The sequence below is a fragment of the Topomyia yanbarensis genome, chromosome 2, assembly GCF_030247195.1.
Source record: "Topomyia yanbarensis strain Yona2022 chromosome 2, ASM3024719v1, whole genome shotgun sequence".
Lineage (NCBI taxonomy): Eukaryota > Metazoa > Arthropoda > Insecta > Diptera > Culicidae > Topomyia > Topomyia yanbarensis.
The window spans coordinates 453,004,258-453,025,617 of record NC_080671.1 but is presented as its reverse complement, the minus strand read 5'-3'; the positions used below and the strand labels follow the sequence as shown (position 1 = coordinate 453,025,617).

Sequence of the window (21,360 nt, the reverse complement as noted above, 5' to 3'; positions counted from 1 at the left end):
TTTGCGGTAATCATTTCAGCACGAGGAACAAATGTTTTATGGTCATATTTAATGCTATACTTTTAGTCCATTAACTCATCAGTCAATTATAATGAGCTAAGAATAAGTACGTACTATTTGGAAACGGGGGGTGTTTGATTCGAGCAGTATGTTAATATCGTTTAGGGATGCAGCATTTATATTTTTTCTGCTTCGCGTCTTCATTGTAATATCGTAACGTTTACTTGAACGAGGTGGAAAATTTCAAGTTACGAAATCTTAATATGCTTGTAATTATACCAATAAGGACCATTTATAAATTCTGCCACGCTATTAGGAGGAAGAGATATGACTAATTGTGACATAAATGGGAGGGGAATGAATTCTCTTACTGATACACAAGTCCTTTTCAGAGTCCTCATTTAGAAATCTATCGATAGTATTTGGATGCTTAAAATACGATTTTGTAGCATGGATACCTTAACAACTGATTTTAATGCAATCTCTCAGACCTCTCGAATTAACAGGCTATAGCATATTCTATTTCACTCCGGTTAGGACTCTAACATTACCCACCCATATCTTTAACTCCTTAGTTAATAAAAAGCGTTGTAAGCGTTCCTAAATCTTTGCAAGCAATAACTTTGATTTGCCTGGCTTCATTCATATTTCTCTTATAGTCTATGTCCTGGTCAGTAAAAATCTCCGGGCCAAAGTCACACACGTTACACCAATACTAAACGTTAATGCAAAGCGTCACAGGAATACTAAACTTTTTTTCAAAAGCCCTCAAGCTGTCAAATAATATACCTTTCACCAGTTAATACCAGCCAGCAAATTAGTGCTCAAATTTCAATTCCGTTAGGGTTCTGTCGTCAAACCTGAAAACACAAGATCTGCCCGCCGGTGCCCATGAACTCCCGTCCCCCCAAACCTGTTTGCCAATTTCAATTCACGACATTCCGCAGTTCCTTGTTTGATTATGGCTTCAATTGCGAAAGGCAACCTTTTCTCAATTGTGTTTCTCCCGCCAAGCCGAGCTGGAAATTCCCATCACGACATGAAATAGGTCTCAGCGCCGAATAAACAATATGAATTGTCTCGTACCATTTGCTCCCGACCCGATCCCCCTCCCCCTCACTTCACCGTCCAGCACACCTCACACCTCAAATCCTGCCCGGGCACGGCAATAGACAAAAGCATTTCTCAAATTACCTGATATTGTAAGTAATCCCAAAAGCATTCCAATGAAGCTCCTCATCGTTATTCCACCGGATCGACTCAGAAGCACTCGCCGTAGCCCGCCGCTGTTGCCATCGGTTCCGGCAAGATGCCGGCGATGGCGACGGTGGAGCTTCTTCGCTTTGTTCGGCATTAAATTAAATTTTGCATCCTCGCTGCTTCCTCGGCGGCACCGTTCTCCATCTCCACCACCCATCATCATTGCCACCCACCACTACTGGCATTAAACTCACTGTGCGATATTCCTTCCTTGGCTTCCTCCTTTTCGCTCGGCACGGCTTGCTATGTCACTTATTTGATATGTACCGTACACTTGCGGGCGTGTTATTGCTCTATGCTTCAGCACACGGTCGCTGATCTGTGCTTATAGCGTTTGTGCTAGAAAGGAGGGCGCTATTATCGTATTTTGTTCTGCTTTCACTGCTCATTTTATTGGCACTTGCACTGATTTTGAACTAAGGAAGAAAGGAGCAACAGTTTTTGGTTTTGTTCGAGTGATTTGTTCGGATAAAATTTAGTTGTGCTATCAAAATCACATACATCTGAGATCAGTTCTAAACTATTTGCCTAACAATACTATGTGGAAATTTGTTTCAATCGCAGCCATTCGGTGGAGATGGGTCTTCCAATTTTCTACCAACTTTCAATCACAAAACCGTACCCATCTACGGCAGCTATTTTCCCGCCTCCGAATAGCCTCGATTATACGCTTTTTCCATTCGCCACCCCGACCGCCAACAGATACCGGAATTCCGTTCGCTGGACGAGTCTAACGATGGCTAACCAAATTCTTCGTTCTCAGCTTATTGCCCCGGTTGCTCGGTCTGGTCGGATCGGAGCAACCGAAAGGGGATACCTACCTCCTCTGTATACTACTGTGCAACAATAAAAAGTAATCACAATATCCGCTATTTCGTTCGTCAAAGGATAGCATTTTTTTCCTTTTATCCTTTCGGTTCCTTGTTGGAACTGGAAGGGTTTCTTTCTAGCTCGATAGATGTTCGTTCGTCCAACGGGGAAAATTTGTGTATCTACAAGTCCGGGCAGAGGGGCGGAAAGGGTGTGTTTTGATTGCAGCGAACGATACCGTGGGAGAACGGAATCGTTCAAAGATTTGTATAACAAAGAAAACAATGACAGTAATCAATTGGAAATTGATTAACTCGGGAATATACGTTTGATAATTTGTGTTGCGACGTGTTGTTGTTGAGAAAATTGCTACAGAGAAGGAGGAGGAACTAGAAAGTGGACTGAGCGGATTAGCATGTATCTTTAAATTAGGAAGTCGGATATCGATTATCATAGGGTTCAACTTAATTCTGTTTTTTTCGCATCATTTGCATCCGTACGACATCTAGGGAATGGTTTGAATGTTGAAAATTCCATTTGCAACCAATTTTTTGACGGGTAACAAAATTACTCGAACCTATAAATAAGGAAGGCAGATTTAATTGTCAACTAATTGGTTCTGTCCCATGCGCAGATAGCAGACCTCTGGCTCTTCGGATATGTGTCCTGGAGGTCTTTGGCAAAATATCTTCGGTAAAATTAAGTATCTATTTGACGAATTTGGGCTTGACCTAGATACGTAGGAACTATGCATGGTCATTTGTCATTTTTGACATATGATTCCAACAACCTTTGTGGATGCCTCTGTTGTTTCATGTCGACTCGTTTGAACGATTTTTCAGTTGACTCCATTGCATTTCCAAGATATGGCATCAAAAATACGAATTCAGTCACTAAAATTTTAAAGGTAACTTTTGGTAATTTGTCGTAGATGAGAATTTTCCAATAATGGTAATTTTTTTAAACATCTTAATTATCTGCGGCTGAGTTCAAATTTTGCGTAGAGATTTTTCCGATATGCTAAGGCATTTGCATACTACTCGTTTTGAAAATTCACTATGACTATTTTTAAGTACACCCCAATGGTAATACTGGGCTTGGGCCAGGGATTCCTAGATTTTGGGGAGGGGCGCATTTGGCATAAATTTAAACTTTTACTAGACAGCTAGTATTGACCGATCAAAGCAAACTACAAAAAAGTGCTTCTATTTTTTCTGCCAAAGAAGAAATAGACTAGTTGTTGTCAGTTCTTACGGAATATCGATGACAATAATAGTCGCGTAAGCCACACCCCTATTCGATTCCACGCTAACAAGGCATCTGTAATTCGATATTTCTTAGTATCTCTACTAGGATCGCAAAACGAGTAAGATAAACGTGCTGAACACAGATGGGTGGGTATTGTCAGTGACACAACCACAATGAAGTAGAATACACTTATATTTTTCCCTTGTATCTTGCGCCGTAAATTGCCATCAGAAACTCCAAGTATTCTCAATTGTTGGTTATCAAATTTGAAAAAATATCATCGCATTCAGTGCTCTGAAATAAGCGAACACTTTAAAACTGTGAACATTTTTGCAAGGACTGTACCTACTTGAATAATAGTATTATTTACAACAAAAAATGGGCCCAAAGCGCAAGTTCGTTCTAATTATTTTTTTTTATTTGTACACTTATCTCAGAGATTTTTTTTCTAAAATGTTCGAAATTTTTTTAAATATATTCTAAACTAAGTCAAAGAACCGTGTTTTCATTAATATAACATTCAATACTTGCCCCGTACTCAGGGCCTTAAAAAGGGTTAAATTTCTCGGAAATTTATAGACTTTCGTACATATTACAAAGATCATATATTGTCTACCAAAAAATACCTCCCGAAGGAAAAAAAACCCTTTCCTACTAACGCAATTCTTTTCTCGTGGAGATGCAAAGGTAATCTCAGTCTCTGTCAACAATGAGTGTCGTACTAACATTCGTTTCCATTCCCGGTAGAACAGCATTGGACGTTGCCGGCGGCGTTATTGACCATTTTACAGAAAACGTAGGGTCAGCGAAACATTTTTGGTTCATTAGTCATTTTCATTCGTGCGGTCTATCATCAAGTGCTACTACGGTTAGTCTACCTAAGCTTGCTGTTGCATTTTCTAGTTTCTACTGTTTAATTTCAGTTTTCTAATTCATTTACATTTTGTTTTACAATGTTCCGATGTCCGTTTTATCGTTTTACGTAACTTTTTTTTTTTCCCAAGAACAAGACTTGTTTGGTTTTCGGGGTAGTTCTTTCTTTTTGTTTTATTCACTTTCCATTCCCTCTTTTATCATTTCGTTCTTTGATATTTCGGTTTTAACGTTGTTCTGTTTTCCCATTTTCTTTTTTTCTTGTTTCACAAGTTTTCATTTTTTCGTTCTGCCTACGGTTTCATGTTTTTTTTTGCATTTTTTCTTGGTATTAGAATCTTTTGTGTTTTTTTTTTCGTCCTCCGTTGTTTGATTCTACTTTTCAGTTTTTCCAGGTATCCTTAATTTTCGCTTTTTCGATTTTCCGAATTTCCCGATTTCCGTTCCGTTATACCATTTTTTCGCTCTTGAATTGTTTCGGTTTCGAAGATTAAGTTTTCGTTTTTTATAAGTTCATTTATTCTGTGTTTCCCTTTTCTGATATTTTTTCCGTGGTTTACCTTATGTTTTTTCCCATATTACTCAATCATTTTCCGTTTGTTTTATGTTTTGTTTTATGTTTTATGTCCTATGTCCTATGTCCTATGTCCTATGTCCTATGTCCTATGTCCTATGTCCTATGTCCTATGTCCTATGTCCTATGTCCTATGTCCTATGTCCTATGTCCTATGTCCTATGTCCTATGTCCTATGTCCTATGTCCTATGTCCTATGTCCTATGTCCTATGTCCTATGTCCTATGTCCTATGTCCTATGTCCTATGTCCTATGTCCTATGTCCTATGTCCTATGTCCTATGTCCTATGTCCTATGTCCTATGTCCTATGTCCTATGTCCTATGTCCTATGTCCTATGTCCTATGTCCTATGTCCTATGTCCTATGTCCTATGTCCTATGTCCTATGTCCTATGTCCTATGTCCTATGTCCTATGTCCTATGTCCTATGTCCTATGTCCTATGTCCTATGTCCTATGTCCTATGTCCTATGTCCTATGTCCTATGTCCTATGTCCTATGTCCTATGTCCTATGTCCTATGTCCTATGTCCTATGTCCTATGTCCTATGTCCTATGTCCTATGTCCTATGTCCTATGTCCTATGTCCTATGTCCTATGTCCTATGTCCTATGTCCTATGTCCTATGTCCTATGTCCTATGTCCTATGTCCTATGTCCTATGTCCTATGTCCTATGTCCTATGTCCTATGTCCTATGTCCTATGTCCTATGTCCTATGTCCTATGTCCTATGTCCTATGTCCTATGTCCTATGTCCTATGTCCTATGTCCTATGTCCTATGTCCTATGTCCTATGTCCTATGTCCTATGTCCTATGTCCTATGTCCTATGTCCTATGTCCTATGTCCTATGTCCTATGTCCTATGTCCTATGTCCTATGTCCTATGTCCTATGTCCTATGTCCTATGTCCTATGTCCTATGTCCTATGTCCTATGTCCTATGTCCTATGTCCTATGTCCTATGTCCTATGTCCTATGTCCTATGTCCTATGTCCTATGTCCTATGTCCTATGTCCTATGTCCTATGTCCTATGTCCTATGTCCTATGTCCTATGTCCTATGTCCTATGTCCTATGTCCTATGTCCTATGTCCTATGTCCTATGTCCTATGTCCTATGTCCTATGTCCTATGTCCTATGTCCTATGTCCTATGTCCTATGTCCTATGTCCTATGTCCTATGTCCTATGTCCTATGTCCTATGTCCTATGTCCTATGTCCTATGTCCTATGTCCTATGTCCTATGTCCTATGTCCTATGTCCTATGTCCTATGTCCTATGTCCTATGTCCTATGTCCTATGTCCTATGTCCTATGTCCTATGTCCTATGTCCTATGTCCTATGTCCTATGTCCTATGTCCTATGTCCTATGTCCTATGTCCTATGTCCTATGACCTATGTCCTATGTCCTATGTCCTATGTCCTATGTCCTATGTCCTATGTCCTATGTCCTATGTCCTATGTCCTATGTTTTATGTTTTACTCCCGACTGTCGGCAGTTCGAAGATTGTAGTTTATCTTTAGTTATTTTTTCACAAACCGAGTATTCCAAATTATTTCAACAAATGATAAATCTATAATAAATTATCGACAGCTGGCTGCCCTGAGCAATAAACACATGATAACACTTCCGAGAGTTGCATAGATTGTATCACTTATCAAGCTGAACCCAGATTTGTGCAACCTTTTGCCCCATCCTACCAACAAAAACTCCTTCCTGTGGAAAACGTGAAGATGCAGAGATATATACGGTTTCCATAACAACGTTTGTCACACTAATATTCCTTTCTTTCCCCGATGACTATATGGACGTGGCTGAAGCCGTTATTGGCATTCTCTCGAAACGTGCACATTGAGAATGGTTAGCTACTCCCAGGCGCCATTCGTTGATTCTCTGAGCAATTTTGCTTAATTTGGTCAATCGCGGAGTGGCAACTACGAATTGTGCGGTCATTAGGCTCATGGTCAATATCTTAGTCTTGTGCTAAAATACCCTAATTTATTTGTAACTCATTTGATAACAATGAAATTATTTCTCGCAAATCAAAAATGACATTATTTGACTGATCCATGTAGCAAAAATGGGCTGTTCTGTTTCTGTTTCTACTAAAACACGTTCTGATTGAATAGGGTAGGCACGTAAACCACTCCTCCTCCTCTTCCCGTTCCATAGTTACCAAAGGGAACTGTATTACAAATTATCACAATTTTGCTTCATATTGACTGCTCGGCTCGAGATTGGCTCTGGATTGAATTGGGCAACCACACTAAATAATTGTGATTTTCTATTCCATCTATCAAACAGGATTGACCTTGAAATGAGTTATACAGCTTAAATTTATAGATTCGAGGGATTTTGATGTTTCACTCTGCAAGCAACTTTAAACAAACTTTGCCTATGAATGGAATTTAATATTTTTCTTTCGATTAGTGTATATGTGAAATAGTTAAGCAAGGATATTTTTTTTTGAAGTGTACATTGTCCAAGTTCGATTTATACAGCTATAACTGGCAATCCGGACTGTTTAATGAAAGAAAGAATGTGGTTTTATGAGAGTTTGATGGCGACTGTGTCGAGTTGCATCACATGAGCAACGTTGAACTACTCAATTTCAAGAAGTTAAGAATAGCACTAAGCCGTACAAAGTTACCGCTTATTACTGATAGACCCGTAGTCTAAAAATTAGCGCACAACATTTTGTAAAACAGTTTCAGCAGGTAGAATCGTAAATATGCTTTTATACGTTGTCATCGTGTGCAGTCATACCAATTGTAACGGAGTAGTCAAATGCCTCTTTGGTACATACGCTTGCGATTTTTGTGAAATCTGTCCTAATGAAAATATAAAAATTAGGCGGTATTATTGTGGTTTATATGGTGTGTCAGTTTTCTGTTTTCGAGTTAAGAGAAGAGAGCTCCAAATTTTTTGAGGATAATTCAAACGAGTAAGGTAGAAGCATAGATATCATGCGACATCCGACCCCTGAAACCGTTATCTTCATTAGGGATATTGTAAGTAGGACGCCGTCTAATCTAATGGTTCGAAAAAAAACGAACAGGCAGAAAAACTTTGTCAAACTAGATTCGAACCGAACGCAATTACTTAATTTCAAGTACCTTAAATGGCTCAAGCGAGAGGTCATTGAAATGACCAACTCCATACTTCGGCAAATCTTCGATGGTCCAACCTGATTCGGTGATCACACCATCAATCTCAACGCACCTATAAGGTACATATATGCGATATTCTAACGTGAACAGCGGATCATAAGTCAGATAAAACAAAGCGAGCCTTGTTTGGTTTTATGTTTGTCTTCTCGTTTTTCTATTTGTCAAGAAATAGATCCAATCGTCCAACCTCCGGTTTTAATCGTATTTGTCCTTGTACCTCCTGAAACAGAACATCCGGTTCAGTGAATCTAGGGTGAGGTATCCTGCTCACAACGACATCCAAGATCACTCCGTTAGCCACCTGTCAATCCACTATGTCTCGTCAAGTCGTCGGCAAGTCTGTACGAAATGAGCAATGCGTGAATTTTGTGGTTCGACTTCGTCTCATCAGAATCCGACACTAACCTAGTGATAGGACTAAGCTAGCGCTGGATTAACGCTAGCTCAAACAAAAAAACGGAGGCACAATTTGTGTTCCTGGGCAAACCCTGAGTTCATTTTAAGCTGATAAGAACTTATGAAATCGAAATATTTGGTTTGGAGAGAGCATAAATCCGGCGCTAGCTTAGTCTTGACACTAAGTCAGCTTCGGATTTTGGTGAGACGAAGTCGAAACGCAATTTCCATAATTAATTTAGTTATGAGTTTAGTGCTCTTCACGCGCAAGGATGGTTCTCTTTAATGGAGGAATAATAGTTTTTATCTTAATTATTCTACACTAAGGAGCAATATAGCATAGTGATTGTACTCTACTGCAAAATGTTCATGGCAAATCGAGGGCTCACAATCCAATCTGTTACGTGCACTTGGTGAAACATTCCCGTAACATTTAATTTATTTGACCTTATATCCAGAGATATCAGTCTGACTGTCATCATTGCTGACAAGTGTTCTCCGATCGGTTGTTTAGCCGATTTACTAGTTCTGCGAAGCTTCGTCGTTCTAACGCATGCTAGATGCAATCTTGTCGTCCTCTTAAAATAGGAGTGACTAAAGTTGCCATCTTTGGCGAGACTTTGACCCGGACATTTTTAGTGACCTGAGGTCAGACTTCAAGAGGAACATGAGTTTGTGCTAAAATCAGGCAGAATTTCAAATTAAAACGAATCTTGGATAAGATATCGGTACGCTTTGATTGCATGGCAATTGTTCTTTTAGACATCCCTCAGAGTGACAATTTCGCATGTTATTTACATTTACTACAGAATGCAACGCGTTGGTCAAACATAATGCTCATCACTGTTATGTGTTTGTTGTAAAATTTTGGTTTGGTGTAGAATTGCACTGTCACTGCTAACCGTAAAGGATCCAAAAGCTACAGCCACACACGCTGTGGAGGATAAACCGAACGAGTATTCATGTGCTCCACGGATTACAGCTAAGGCAAGTGCATGATAGAGGCATTGTCTGGGAAGGACACTGCGGTGTCGTTCTGGACCACCAGCAACAGTGGAGCGGCTAGTTTTGTCCTTAAGCAACGCCTCTTAAAACAAAACCTACATCCATGTATTGGTAGAAGCCTCACTTAAATTTGTAAATAAGCGGATTAGGTGGGAGACTGAAACAAGCCACAGGCAGTTTCGGTGTTTATAGTCCCTGTTCTAATCATTCTTAACATTTAGGGGATCTTCCGTGATGACGAGATTATGATTCGTTAAAATGTAATGGTACCCCATCTAGTAAATCTAGCGAGTCATAGATATCAAATGAATGATTTCTTCTTAAATTTAATCGGCGAGAATCAATCTTCTAGACAAGCCAAATAACGGACTGGTGATACAAAAACTCTCCACCTCAATCATGACAGCCATGATGTTCGCTATTACAACCAACCGGTACGTTTTCCACATGAGCCTACTTCGATGGTTTTGAAAATTCAAAGCTTTCAAAACCAATTGTTGAGTGCATTCAATTGTACCATTTAGGTTGAGTGAGGTTAAATGTTGACGTAGGTGTTCTATCGTTATTTTATCTGACGAAACCTATTAGATTGATTTGAAATTGTTTGCTCATTCCACTTGCTTTATTTTCATATGATATTTCTTATCATTGGCGTGCGCAAGGGGGAATATAGCCCCCCTCCTAATGTTCTGAAAATTTTAAAAACTTTTATAAGTATGATTATATTGTTGAAGACATACGAGAAACATGTGAAGCTTACTGCATAACTCATTTTGTTTAAGCAAGCATTGTAATCTTAGAACTCCTCGTTAAAATCAACAGTTGGCACAAGTTCGTTGAAATCAGGAATCTCTATCGATAACAAGATAAGTTTGCTGAGAAGAAGCGTTAATTGCAGCAAAAATTCGGTTACCGACTTAAAAATATAAGAGTGCTCGTGATCAATTTCATTTTTTGCATTAACTAAAAATTTAAACTTTTTACTACAAAGGCATATATGGCGATTCCATGAGGTATGAGATGGACAGCGATAACAAGAGAAACATTCAACTTTCTTCTAAAACTTAACAGTAATATAATAATAGACGAATTTTTGGAATTATATAGATGTTATTTGTTTGGATAACAACGTATTCTACTTCTATTTTTTCCTTTTAACGACATTAAATTAGCTATAGAGTACTGGGTAGCAAAAGTTATAAAAATTCTAGTTATGAAAGGATTTGGAATATACAGATAGGAAATCTGTCGGTTCTCATGGTAAAGACAACTCTGCTGTTGCCGTGAGACACGTTGGTAGATTTGACCAATTCGTAGTAACTCTGCCTAAGCTCGACTCCTACCAACAGAAGATAAAAGATTTGTCCAGAAGATTTTAAGCCTGTTCCTAATGACCCTATCACTTCTAGTTTTCCGATCTCTATAGTTTAAATCCTTGCTCTCACTTCAGTACTATGGCTCTAAATTTTCATAACTTGCCCTTCTAAGTAATGTTCAGCTAATTTAATGTCGTTAAAACGGAAAAAAGAAACTGTGCAAGAGCTCTTCATTACACGAATGAGAAATATGAAAATAGGTTTTTGGGATGTACGTTCCAAAACAATTTTAATCATTTTATAGTTTTTTTTGAGTGTGACCTACTGAAAAAGCAAGGCATCATGATGGTATCTGCTACCATAATTAATGGGTTATTAGCCCTAGAATGAAACCCATATATTGAATTTGGAAGTTTCATTTATAGAAAAAAAAAATGCTTATGAAACATATGAAAAGATCCCTTTGGCAAACTGAAAAAATATATTAATAAACATACACACTAACCCAGCCCAAACTTGTTCAGTAATTTATTTTGACGACTTGCTTAGTAAAGTGATATTTTTAAGGAGCTGTCAGCAAATTGTTTCAAAATTTGCGGAATAGTTTTCATTTTTTAGCGATTTTCAGTAATTTTTTGAATAATTTACTGAAACCCGCAATATTTTTCACTGAATTTATCAGCTCTTCTGTTTTTTTCGGTACATAAACATTATCCAGTAAAATACTGACTGGTTGTTCGGCAAAATTGTACCAACGTTACCGAACCCCGTCAAAAATTTACAAAACAGGTACAGCAAATCATCTGTCAAGTCGATATTTTCAGAGGAAACTGCTGACTGACCAGTGTTTTTTGACGTTTGGATAGAACGGATTGCGGAGAGTTCGGTACCAAATTGTTTTACTGAATTGATTACCGAACGGTTTGCTGTTCAAAACCCCAGCAAAATTTTACTGTACCCAGTAATTTAAATTAAGTGTGTAGTTTAATAGTGAATTCAAAAAAAAAACCGTTTAAATTTCTTATTTTTGATAGCTTTGAACGTACCGTTAGTGATTTCCACGAAAATGCGACAATCACTGCCGATGAAACTTAAAAGATGGGTGGGTAATGTCAGAGACATAACCGGCGTGAAGTAGAATACCCTTTGGCCTGTTAATCATCTGAAAGTTGTACTGAAATCAGTTTTCTGTCTTCAAATATCGGACTATATAATACAGAATTGGGCAAAGAAAAATTTTTTTAATGCGTTCTAGAGATTATTGTATGATAGCTCTGAGATGAAAAAAACAATTCATTCCGGTGATGTCTCTGAAATTACTCATCCATTCTTTTTGAAAGGGAAGGCCTGCACTATGCGTGATATTTCAGTTTTGTTTTTTTTTATTTATTTGTGTTTCTTAAGGTCTTAAACTATGATCATCGATCGAGTATTCATTTGCAGACATTACGGCTTCAATACGCTTCCGGAACGCGCGTCTGGTTCTAATGATATAGTCCGGGTCCATATCTCTCCAGATACGAGTTAATGTTTTTCGTAAGTTTGCTGTAGTTGAGAGACGTTTTGAACATGTCATATCCTTCAGGACGCGTCATACTAAATATCCCATTGGATTAAGAAAGAGGATTAATGGCGGCTATATATTATTCGCCCAAAAAGAAGGATGCTCTCACAATCACGTCTCTGGTGCGGAACAGAGCCCCATATTGCTGAAATACTACATTCGGGTTTGATCCGTATTGCTCTTTAATCTACGGAAGGATATACTTTTTACCATCTGAAGCCACCGACCCAAACACCATAACTCTAGCGGGATGCCTTATCAAGTACATACTGAGTTTTGTCTCATCGGCCACGTCTTTTACCGAAGGAGAGCTTATGTAATAGTTTATCTTAGAATTTGTCACGGGATTGACGGTAAACATGCTCTCATCGGTGAACAGGATCCCCGGTTTTTTCGCTCAAAGAAATTCGAAATCTTTTTACAGCGCTCGACTAGTAGTTCCCGGATGCGGTTAGTTGTAAGTTTTTTCCGTGCTCGTTGCTGGCAGAATAGGACACCTTTTGGAAGAAGACACTATTCGGAACTGGTAAGCGTGATGGGGTAAGATTTCGATCAAAAAAGTTTTCAGTTTAATGCATATTTCGCATTAGCGATTTGGTCTATATACTTATGATAATCTCAGTCCTTCAGCGTCTAAAAGAAGCAATATAAATCATATCGATTTTGACGGATCCGTATAAGTTTAGTTTTTTTTTCTCTTCAGTTATTCCACCTCCAAGCGAACCACATTGTTCACTTTGCTGTCTGTTACTATAGTTGCGGATTACCTGTCTGTTGTATATCATAGGAGCGAGCACGCACAGATCCTCAAACTTCTACCTCGTGAAATAATCAAAAGAACCCGTCATTTTGTAAACCGCATACGATTAGAGATAAAACACGACACGGCCACTCCCGGCTGTGGAATATGCTGCAGCCAGTAACATGCACCTCCAGTAGCATCATTGTCGCCACCAGCATCATCATCATCATCATCATCGGTGGTAAAGCTGCAGCAAACGATGATGACACCATGTCACCCAAATCCGTACAGGACACGCTTTCGTGTTCAGATTTACCCGGTGGGTCGGGGTCGAAACCGTGAGCGTCGTCTAAGCGTCCAGTCCGGTCGACTTTCGACAGACAACGGACGGCGGTGGTGGGCGGTGTATGCTTCACGGGGCTCTATTGCTGATGCTGCTGCTCTCGCCGCTTGACAAAGACCACCACCGGATCAGGCCAGGACCCACCGGAAGTAACTTGTTTGTTAGTGCGAGAAACGAGACGCTTTGGGACGGCGGAAATTGCTACTCGACTCCGTTAGTGGATGGGATTATATTAGAATGGTCCGCTGGTTATTTTGTGCTTTCAAATGGGGAGTTAAGATATTGTAATTGAGATGTTCCGGGAAGATTGACGATTATGCATTGATAATAAATTTTAATCTTGTTATTGTTTACTTGTTCAGTGATATATTTATATATATATATATATAGGTACGTGTCGAATATATTTGACTGCAAAACCAAACAAAAATTCTTACGCAAATTTTGCATAGAAAGCGTCCTCCATTGCTTAGATAATCCCCCGACAGCGCAGAGATTGTGGTTGATTTCAAAGCGGAATCTTGGGAATGAGTCGATGAACAACGCGACGTTCAAAAACATTTAGAAGATCAAATCCTCCCGACACAGGCAGAGCACTCCCGGCAACATTGCAAAAAATGAAACACAGCTGTTTGTTGCCATCGCGTATGTAATTGTTATGCTTCCCAGAATTAAGTCTGTGAGCGGGTGTGGATCAGGCGATTTTCACCGAAAACTCTACCGCCGCGGGCGGTCCTTTGTCATCCAGGAACATCATGTTTCGTGATGCCTATGCTGTTCAGGACATGAGTTTGGTGGGAAGGGGACTTTTATTGGATTTTTTTTATCATCCTACTGTGTACTGCCGGCAGGCTCACTGTCACCGTGAAAACACAATATCATTGCATATAAAATATTAATTTACAATCGAAAGCGTGTGGGAATATGTTCAAAGGATTTTTTTACCTGTATTATATTTTAATATAAACACCATTTTTATCCGTGTTATCCGACACGGTTAGTTGAGCTGTTGAACATTGTTCCTAAAGTGAATTAACTTCAAGATGTTCAATCCTGCTTTTCTTCTGTTTGTCAATTACTAGCATTTTTTAGTATAAGAAATATCAAATGAAAATAAAGCAAGTGGAATGAGCAAACAATTTCAAATCAATCTAATAGATTTCGCCAGATAAAATAACAAAGAAACACATGCGTCAACGTTTCACCTCACTCAATCTAAATAATACAATTGAATGCACTCAACAAAATATTGGTTTTGAAAGCTTTGAATTTTCCAAACGATCGAAGTAGGCTCATGTGGAAAACGTACCGGTTGGTTGTAATAACGAACATCATGGCTGTCATGATTGAGATGGGGAGTTTTTGTATCACCAGTCCGTTATTTGGCTGGTCTAGAAGATTGATTCTCGCCAAACAAATTTGAGAATAAATCATTTATTTGATACCTACGACTCGCTAGATTTACTAGATGGGGTACCATTACATTTTAACGAATCATAATCATTTTGTATCCAGCGCTAGAAATTTGACAGCGTACGCAGAGATCCTAAAAAAGTGAACCGTTTCTGGTCTTATTTTTTGAGATAGCGTAGAGTTGAGACAAAAATCAACATTCCGGAAAGTACAAAAAAACGATGAAAATGGCTTTTTTCGTTTGTCTCTAGAAGATTGGGATCGGTTTTTGTAGGTAGATTGTACCTCACACTATGAAGACAACGTACAATCAACGAAGACAACATAACTCCAACTGCAGACACTTGGCGCGTCTTCTAAGTTGACTCTGGGACATGTGTATTAACCCATTCGCCGCGTATAATGCCATATGGCATTACCAGACACGACTAGTGCAATTTTAAAGTAATTGTATATAATTGTATATTATTTTATTATATAATTTTTGTAGTTGATGAAGAGAGCACAAGTTAAAATGTTTTTTTTTATGTATGACTCATTACAATTCCATCAACGATAGGTAATCATAAAAATACTGAGAAAAAACCATGCTTTTTCGTTTGTCTTTCGTGAAAGATGGGTTAGTAATATTAACATTGAAAATCAGATCGAAAGTGTATTGTATAGCGTATAAACTACAGACTCTTTACACACAGACTTGCAGAGACAAAAACAGTAAAAGTAGCAACCATATATATAAACTGTAATCACGGAAGATACCCCAAATGTTAAGGATGATTAGAACAGGAACTATAAACACCGAAACTGTCTGTGGCTTGTTTCAGTTTCCCACCTAATCAGCATATTCACAAATTTAAGTGAGGCTTCTACCACTACATGGATGTAGGTTTTATTTTAGGAGGCGTCGCTTAAGAATTTCGTACACACAACTAGCCGCTTCACTGTTGCTGGTGGTCCAGAACGACACCGCAGTGTCCTTCCCAGACAATGCCGCTGTCATGCATGCTTCACTTGCCTTAGCTGTAATCCGTGGAGCAGATGAATGCTCGTTCGGTTTATCCGCCACAGCGTGGAGTCGACGTCGACGACAATTTCGCCTGGCGATCTCTGATATTGAGAAGGCCTTCACCATGATGCGTGCTGCCCCCCAACAAGTAAAGGTAAGCGGCTCCTAATCTTGACAGATAGAAAAATGAGAAGACAAACATAAAACCAAATAAGGCTCGCTTTGTTTTATCTGACTTATCATCCGCTGTTCACGTTAGAATATCGCGTATACGTACCTTATAGGTGCGTTGAGATTGATGGTGTGATCACCGAATCAGGTTGGACCATCGAAGATTTGCCGAAGTATGGAGTTGGTCATTTCAATTACCTCTCGCTTGAGCCATTTAAGGTACTTGAAATTAAGTAATTGCGTTCGGTTCGAATCTAGTTTGACAAAGTTTTTCTGCCTGTTCGTTTTTTTCGAACCATTAGATTAGACGGCGTCCTACTTACAATATCCCTAATGAAGATAACGGTTTCAGAGGTTGGATGTAAATTGATGTCTATGCCTATACGGTACTCGTTTGAATTATCCTTAAAAATTTTGGAGCTCTCTTCTCTTAGCTCGAAAACAGAAAACTAACACACTACATAAACCACAATAATACCGCCTAATTTTATATTTTCATTAGGACAGATTTCACAGAAATCGGAAGCGCATGTATCAAAGAGTCATTTGACTACAATTCTTAACTTATTGAACATGAGTAGTTCAATGTTGCTCATGTGTGTGTGGATACAATCCATTCCCACTGACCGATAGTGCTTTTATGGAAGAAACTGTACACAGGTTCAGCCCTGGAAATGAAAGGCGATAGCTCTACTGTACATACAACGACCCATTTCAAGAATGCCTGCTCATACACGCACATTCTGAGGCCGCCTTAATACACAATAAGCCCCGCGCGAATACATCCAAGCAACAAACTTAATGAACTTGATTGATTGAATTCATTTTCCTGTTGAATATTCTATATATCACTGGAAAACTTTGAAAAACATTCATGAGTAGTTCAACGTTTCTCATGTGATGAAACTCGACACAGTCACCATCAAACTCTCGGAAACCACATTCTCTCAATTCATTAAACAGTCCGGATTGCTAGTTATAGCTGTATAAATCGAACTTGAGCAATGTACACTTAAAAAAAAACCTGTTTTAATCCACCTAGAGGTGCAATTGTGCCTTTCTCATTTCTCCAAACTATGATTTAATAGCTGATTCGTACAATATAACATTATGGAAATGTCTTTCATTCTTATTACACTTGGTAAGTATATATAAGAGCACCTTTTTGCATTCATCGCGGTATCGGTTTGAATCGGAGTTTTCTATGTGATCGCACTCCACAACCCGTAACTCCGAAGCCGGAAGTCGGATGGAGATGGAATTTAATATCAGTTTCCAGGGACGCAACATCTTTCATTTGAGACTAAGTTGATCAAATCGGTCCAGCCATTTTCGAGAAACCAATATAACCGTTATTCTGAATTTGGATGCTTCCGGATCCGTCGATGGTGGCCAGCGTGGCCAAAGAGACTTTGAATGACTGTTGGTGTCCTAGATCTACAAATTCAACAGTTGTGTTTACATTTTGGAAAAAAAATCACCTTTTACATTCATCGCAGAATGCGTTAGAATCGGGATTTGCTGCGTGGTCGTACGTATCACCCTGTAATTCAGGAACCAGAACTCGGATCCACACAAAATTCAACAGCAGCTGATTGGCGATTCTACGTTGAAACAGCTCACAGATAGCGCAGGAAGCAAAGTGTTGCTGATTTCATTCTGTTCTGTCATAGTGCATATATTTTCTGTAAACATTGGTAAAAAATAACTTTTAAACACCAAATCACCGAACAATTTGTTGATAATTGTTTATGAAAATGAAGGAAAACCATCATTTTATAAGATGAAGAGTAAACATCTTGCGAAAAGAGTGTAAAACATGGTGATTTCTAATATTATTCACAAAGCTATATGTGTACTGTTCCGAAATGTAATTTGTTGAGCACCGTAGCCGCCGCAACATCATTTCCCGTTCCTCTTAAGTTAAGCTAAACCTTTATGAGATGGTGTAAATTCATGAAACTCTCCAGATCACGCGAGGAAAAATATATCCGGCTAATAGGAGCTTTGTATCATACACAGCCGATCCTTCTCTCTGATAGTCTTTACTGAATCTCCTACGTAGTCCAAAATATGAAGGAGTTTGGCATTGGAACTGATTGGGTCTCGGTTTCGAGTTGGAACTCTATTTACAGAACGATTTTTTATAACCACAATAATACCCCGATTACATTTCGAAGAAATGTATAAGCCAAATAGTTGCAAATGGCTGTTATTTCAGAATAGTTGCAAATAAAACTAAATTTATTACTCGTTTCATTCATATTTTGGCAGGGGTAAGCTTTTTCCGAAAAGAAAATGAAGTTTTAGTAGTAAGCTACGACTCACTTGCGGGTGAAAAAAAGCAAACTGTATCACTTTGCCAGTTCATGAGCTGAATCATAGGTGTCGCATGACTAATTTTGGTTTTGCCGCAAATCGCCAATGGACCTTTCATTTAAAATCAAGTTTGTCAAAATCGGTTCAGAAAATTCCGAGAAACCGATGTGGACAAATCAACAAATTTTGTTTTGTAACCATACTCTTCAACTCGTAATCCGGAACAAGATGTCGGTTGAAAATGAAATTCAATAGCAACCTATGGGAATATTATACCTTTCATTTGAATCCTAGTTTGTAAAAATCGGTTCAGCCATCTCCGAGAAACCGATGTGGACATTTTGTTAACAAATCCGCACATACACACACATACATACATACATACATACATGCACACACATACATACACACATACATACACACAGATATTTTGCGATCTCGGTGAACTGAGTCGAATGTTATATGAGACTTGGCCCTCCGGGCCTCGGTTAGAAAGTCGGTTTTTGGAGTAATCGCATAACCTTTCTATATGAGAAAAGCAAAAGAATAATATTTAATTAGCTTAATCAACATGAGTTCAATGTTATCTTCATGTGATTATATTTTGAAATGTTGGTGGAATGGGTTTGAAAGTGGAGGGAATGGAGAGTTAGTAGAGTGGGAGTAGAGGATACGTCAGAAATCCTTCATCTTATTTCGGTATACGGGGTGGATGAAGGAAATGCGGGCGTGAGAGTGGTCCAAGGGGAGGGGAGTGATGAAGGAGGGAGGTAAAAGGGCAAGCGCGTTGGATTTGTCGCTTTGCTCGACATCGCTACAGTTAGATTGCATGTGGAAGGTGATCCCTGATCCCCACGGTAGCGATCATTTGCCTATCGTGATTTCACTTGCTAACGGTTCAAGACCATCGGAAACAATCAATGTCTCGTGTGACCTCACACGGAACATTGATTGGAAGAGTTACGCGACCGCGATATCCGTTAAAATCGAATCCACTCAAGAACTTCCTCCGGAGGAAGAGTACAGGTTTTTGGCTGGCTTGATTCTCGACAGTGCGAATCAAGCTCAGACTAAACCAGTACCCAGCGCGAATACCCATGGACGGTCTCCCACCCTGTGGTGGGATAAAGAGTGCTCAGAGCTGTACGCGGAAAAGTCCACTGCATATAAGGCCTTCCGGGAAGACGGGTTACCCGCTAGCTATCAACAGTACGCGTCGTTAGAAAGGCGAATGAAGAGTCTAATGAAAGCCAAAAAACGCAGTTATTGGCGCCGGTTCGTCGACGGGTTAACGAGAGAAACAGCGATGAGCACTCTTTGGGGTACGGCTCGACGTATGCGTAACTGAAACAGTACCAACGAGAACGTGGAATATTCAAACCGTTGGATATTCGCTTTCGCCAAGAAGATCTGTCCGGACTCTGTCCCGGTACAGAAAACGTGCCGCGCCGCGTCTCCTCACGATACCGCGAACGAAACACCGTTTTCGATGGTGGAGTTCTCACTTGCTCTCTTATCGTGCAACAATAACGCCCCAGGGTTAGACAGAATCAAATTCAACTTGCTGAAGAATCTGCCTGACACTGCAAAAAGGCGCTTGTTGAATTTATTTAACAAGTTTCTTGAGGGTAACATTGTCCCTTATGAATGGAGGCAAGTGAAGGTCATCGCCATCCAAAAACCAGGAAAACCAGCCTCCGACCACAACTCGTATCGGCCGATTGCAATGCTGTCCTGTATTCGGAAGTTATTCGAGAAAATGATCTTGTTTCGCCTCGACAATTAGGTTGAAGCCAATGGCTTACTGTCAGATACACAATTTGGCTTCCGCAAAGGCAAAGGGACGAACGATTGCCTTGCGTTGCTTTCTACAGAAATCCAAATGGCCTATGCTAACAAAGAGCAGATGGCATCAGTCTTCTTGGATATTAAGGGGGCTTTTGACTCAGTTTCTATCAACATTCTGTCAGAGAAACTGCACCAGCATGGTCTTTCGCCAATTTTAAATAACTTTTTGCTAAACCTGTTGTCTGAAAAGCACATGCACTTTTCGCATGGCGATTTAACAACATCGCGATTTAGCTACATGGGTCTTCCCCAGGGCTCATGTCTAAGTCCCCTGCTCTACAATTTTTACGTGAATGGTATTGACGATTGTCTTGCCAATTCATGCACGCTAAGGCAACTTGCAGACGACGGGGTGGTCTCTGTTACAGGGCCCAAAGCTGCCGACTTGCAAGGACCATTACAAAATACCTTGGACAATTTGTCTGCTTGGGCTCTTCAGCTGGGTATTGAGTTCTCCACGGAGAAAACTGAGTTGGTTGTTTTTTCTAGGAAGCGTGAGCCGGCGCAACTCCAGCTTTTATTAATGGGTGCAACGATCAACCAGGTTTTCACATTTAAATATCTCGGGGTCTGGTTCGACTCTAAAGGTACCTGGGGATGTCATATTAGGTATCTGAAACAGAAATGCCAACAAAGGATCAATTTTCTCCGAACAATAACTGGAACATGGTGGGGTGCTCACCCAGGAGACCTGATCAGGTTGTACCAAACAACGATATTGTCGGTGATGGAGTACGGGTGTTTCTGTTTCCGCTCCGTTGCGAACATACACTTCATCAAACTGGAGAGAATCCAGTATCGTTGCTTGCGCATTGCCTTGGGTTGCATGCACTCGACCCATACGATGAGTCTCGAAGTGCTGGCGGGCGTTCTTCCGCTAAAAAATCGATTTTGGGAACTCTCATATCGATTGCTCATCCGATGCGACATTCTGAACCCGTTGGTAATTCAAAATTTCGAGAGGCTCGTCGAGCTTAATTCTCAAACCCGTTTTATGTCCTTGTACTTCGACTACATGGCACAGAGCATCAATCCTTCTTCGTACAATCCCAACCGTGTCCGTTTCCTAGATACTTCTGATTCTATTGTATTCTTCGACACATTCATGAAGGAAGAGATTCGTGGAATCCCGGACCATATACGCCCGCAAGTGATCCCCAATATATTTTATAATAAATTCCGAGAAGTCGACTGTGACAAAATGTTCTACACTGACGGATCAAATCTCGATGGGTCCACTGGCTTCGGTATCTTCAACAATACTATCACCGCTTCATTCAAGCTCAATGATCCCGCTTCAGTTTA

General features: G+C 39.6%; 1 protein-coding gene across 3 annotated transcripts in view; it reads right to left on the bottom strand.

Moving 5' to 3' along the window:
• LOC131685832 (uncharacterized) overlaps positions 1 to 21,360 on the bottom strand; it is a 72,340-nt gene that overhangs the window by 36,400 nt on the left and 14,580 nt on the right. For 2 of the 3 annotated variants that reach the window (XM_058969814.1, XM_058969812.1), the window contains exon 2: positions 1,195 to 1,676. In XM_058969814.1, the coding sequence (XP_058825797.1) occupies positions 1,195 to 1,423 (229 nt within the window). In that variant the 5' untranslated portion in view covers positions 1,424 to 1,676. The remainder of the gene's footprint in view (positions 1 to 1,194; positions 1,677 to 21,360) is intronic. The other variant, XM_058969813.1, reaches the window with a different exon arrangement.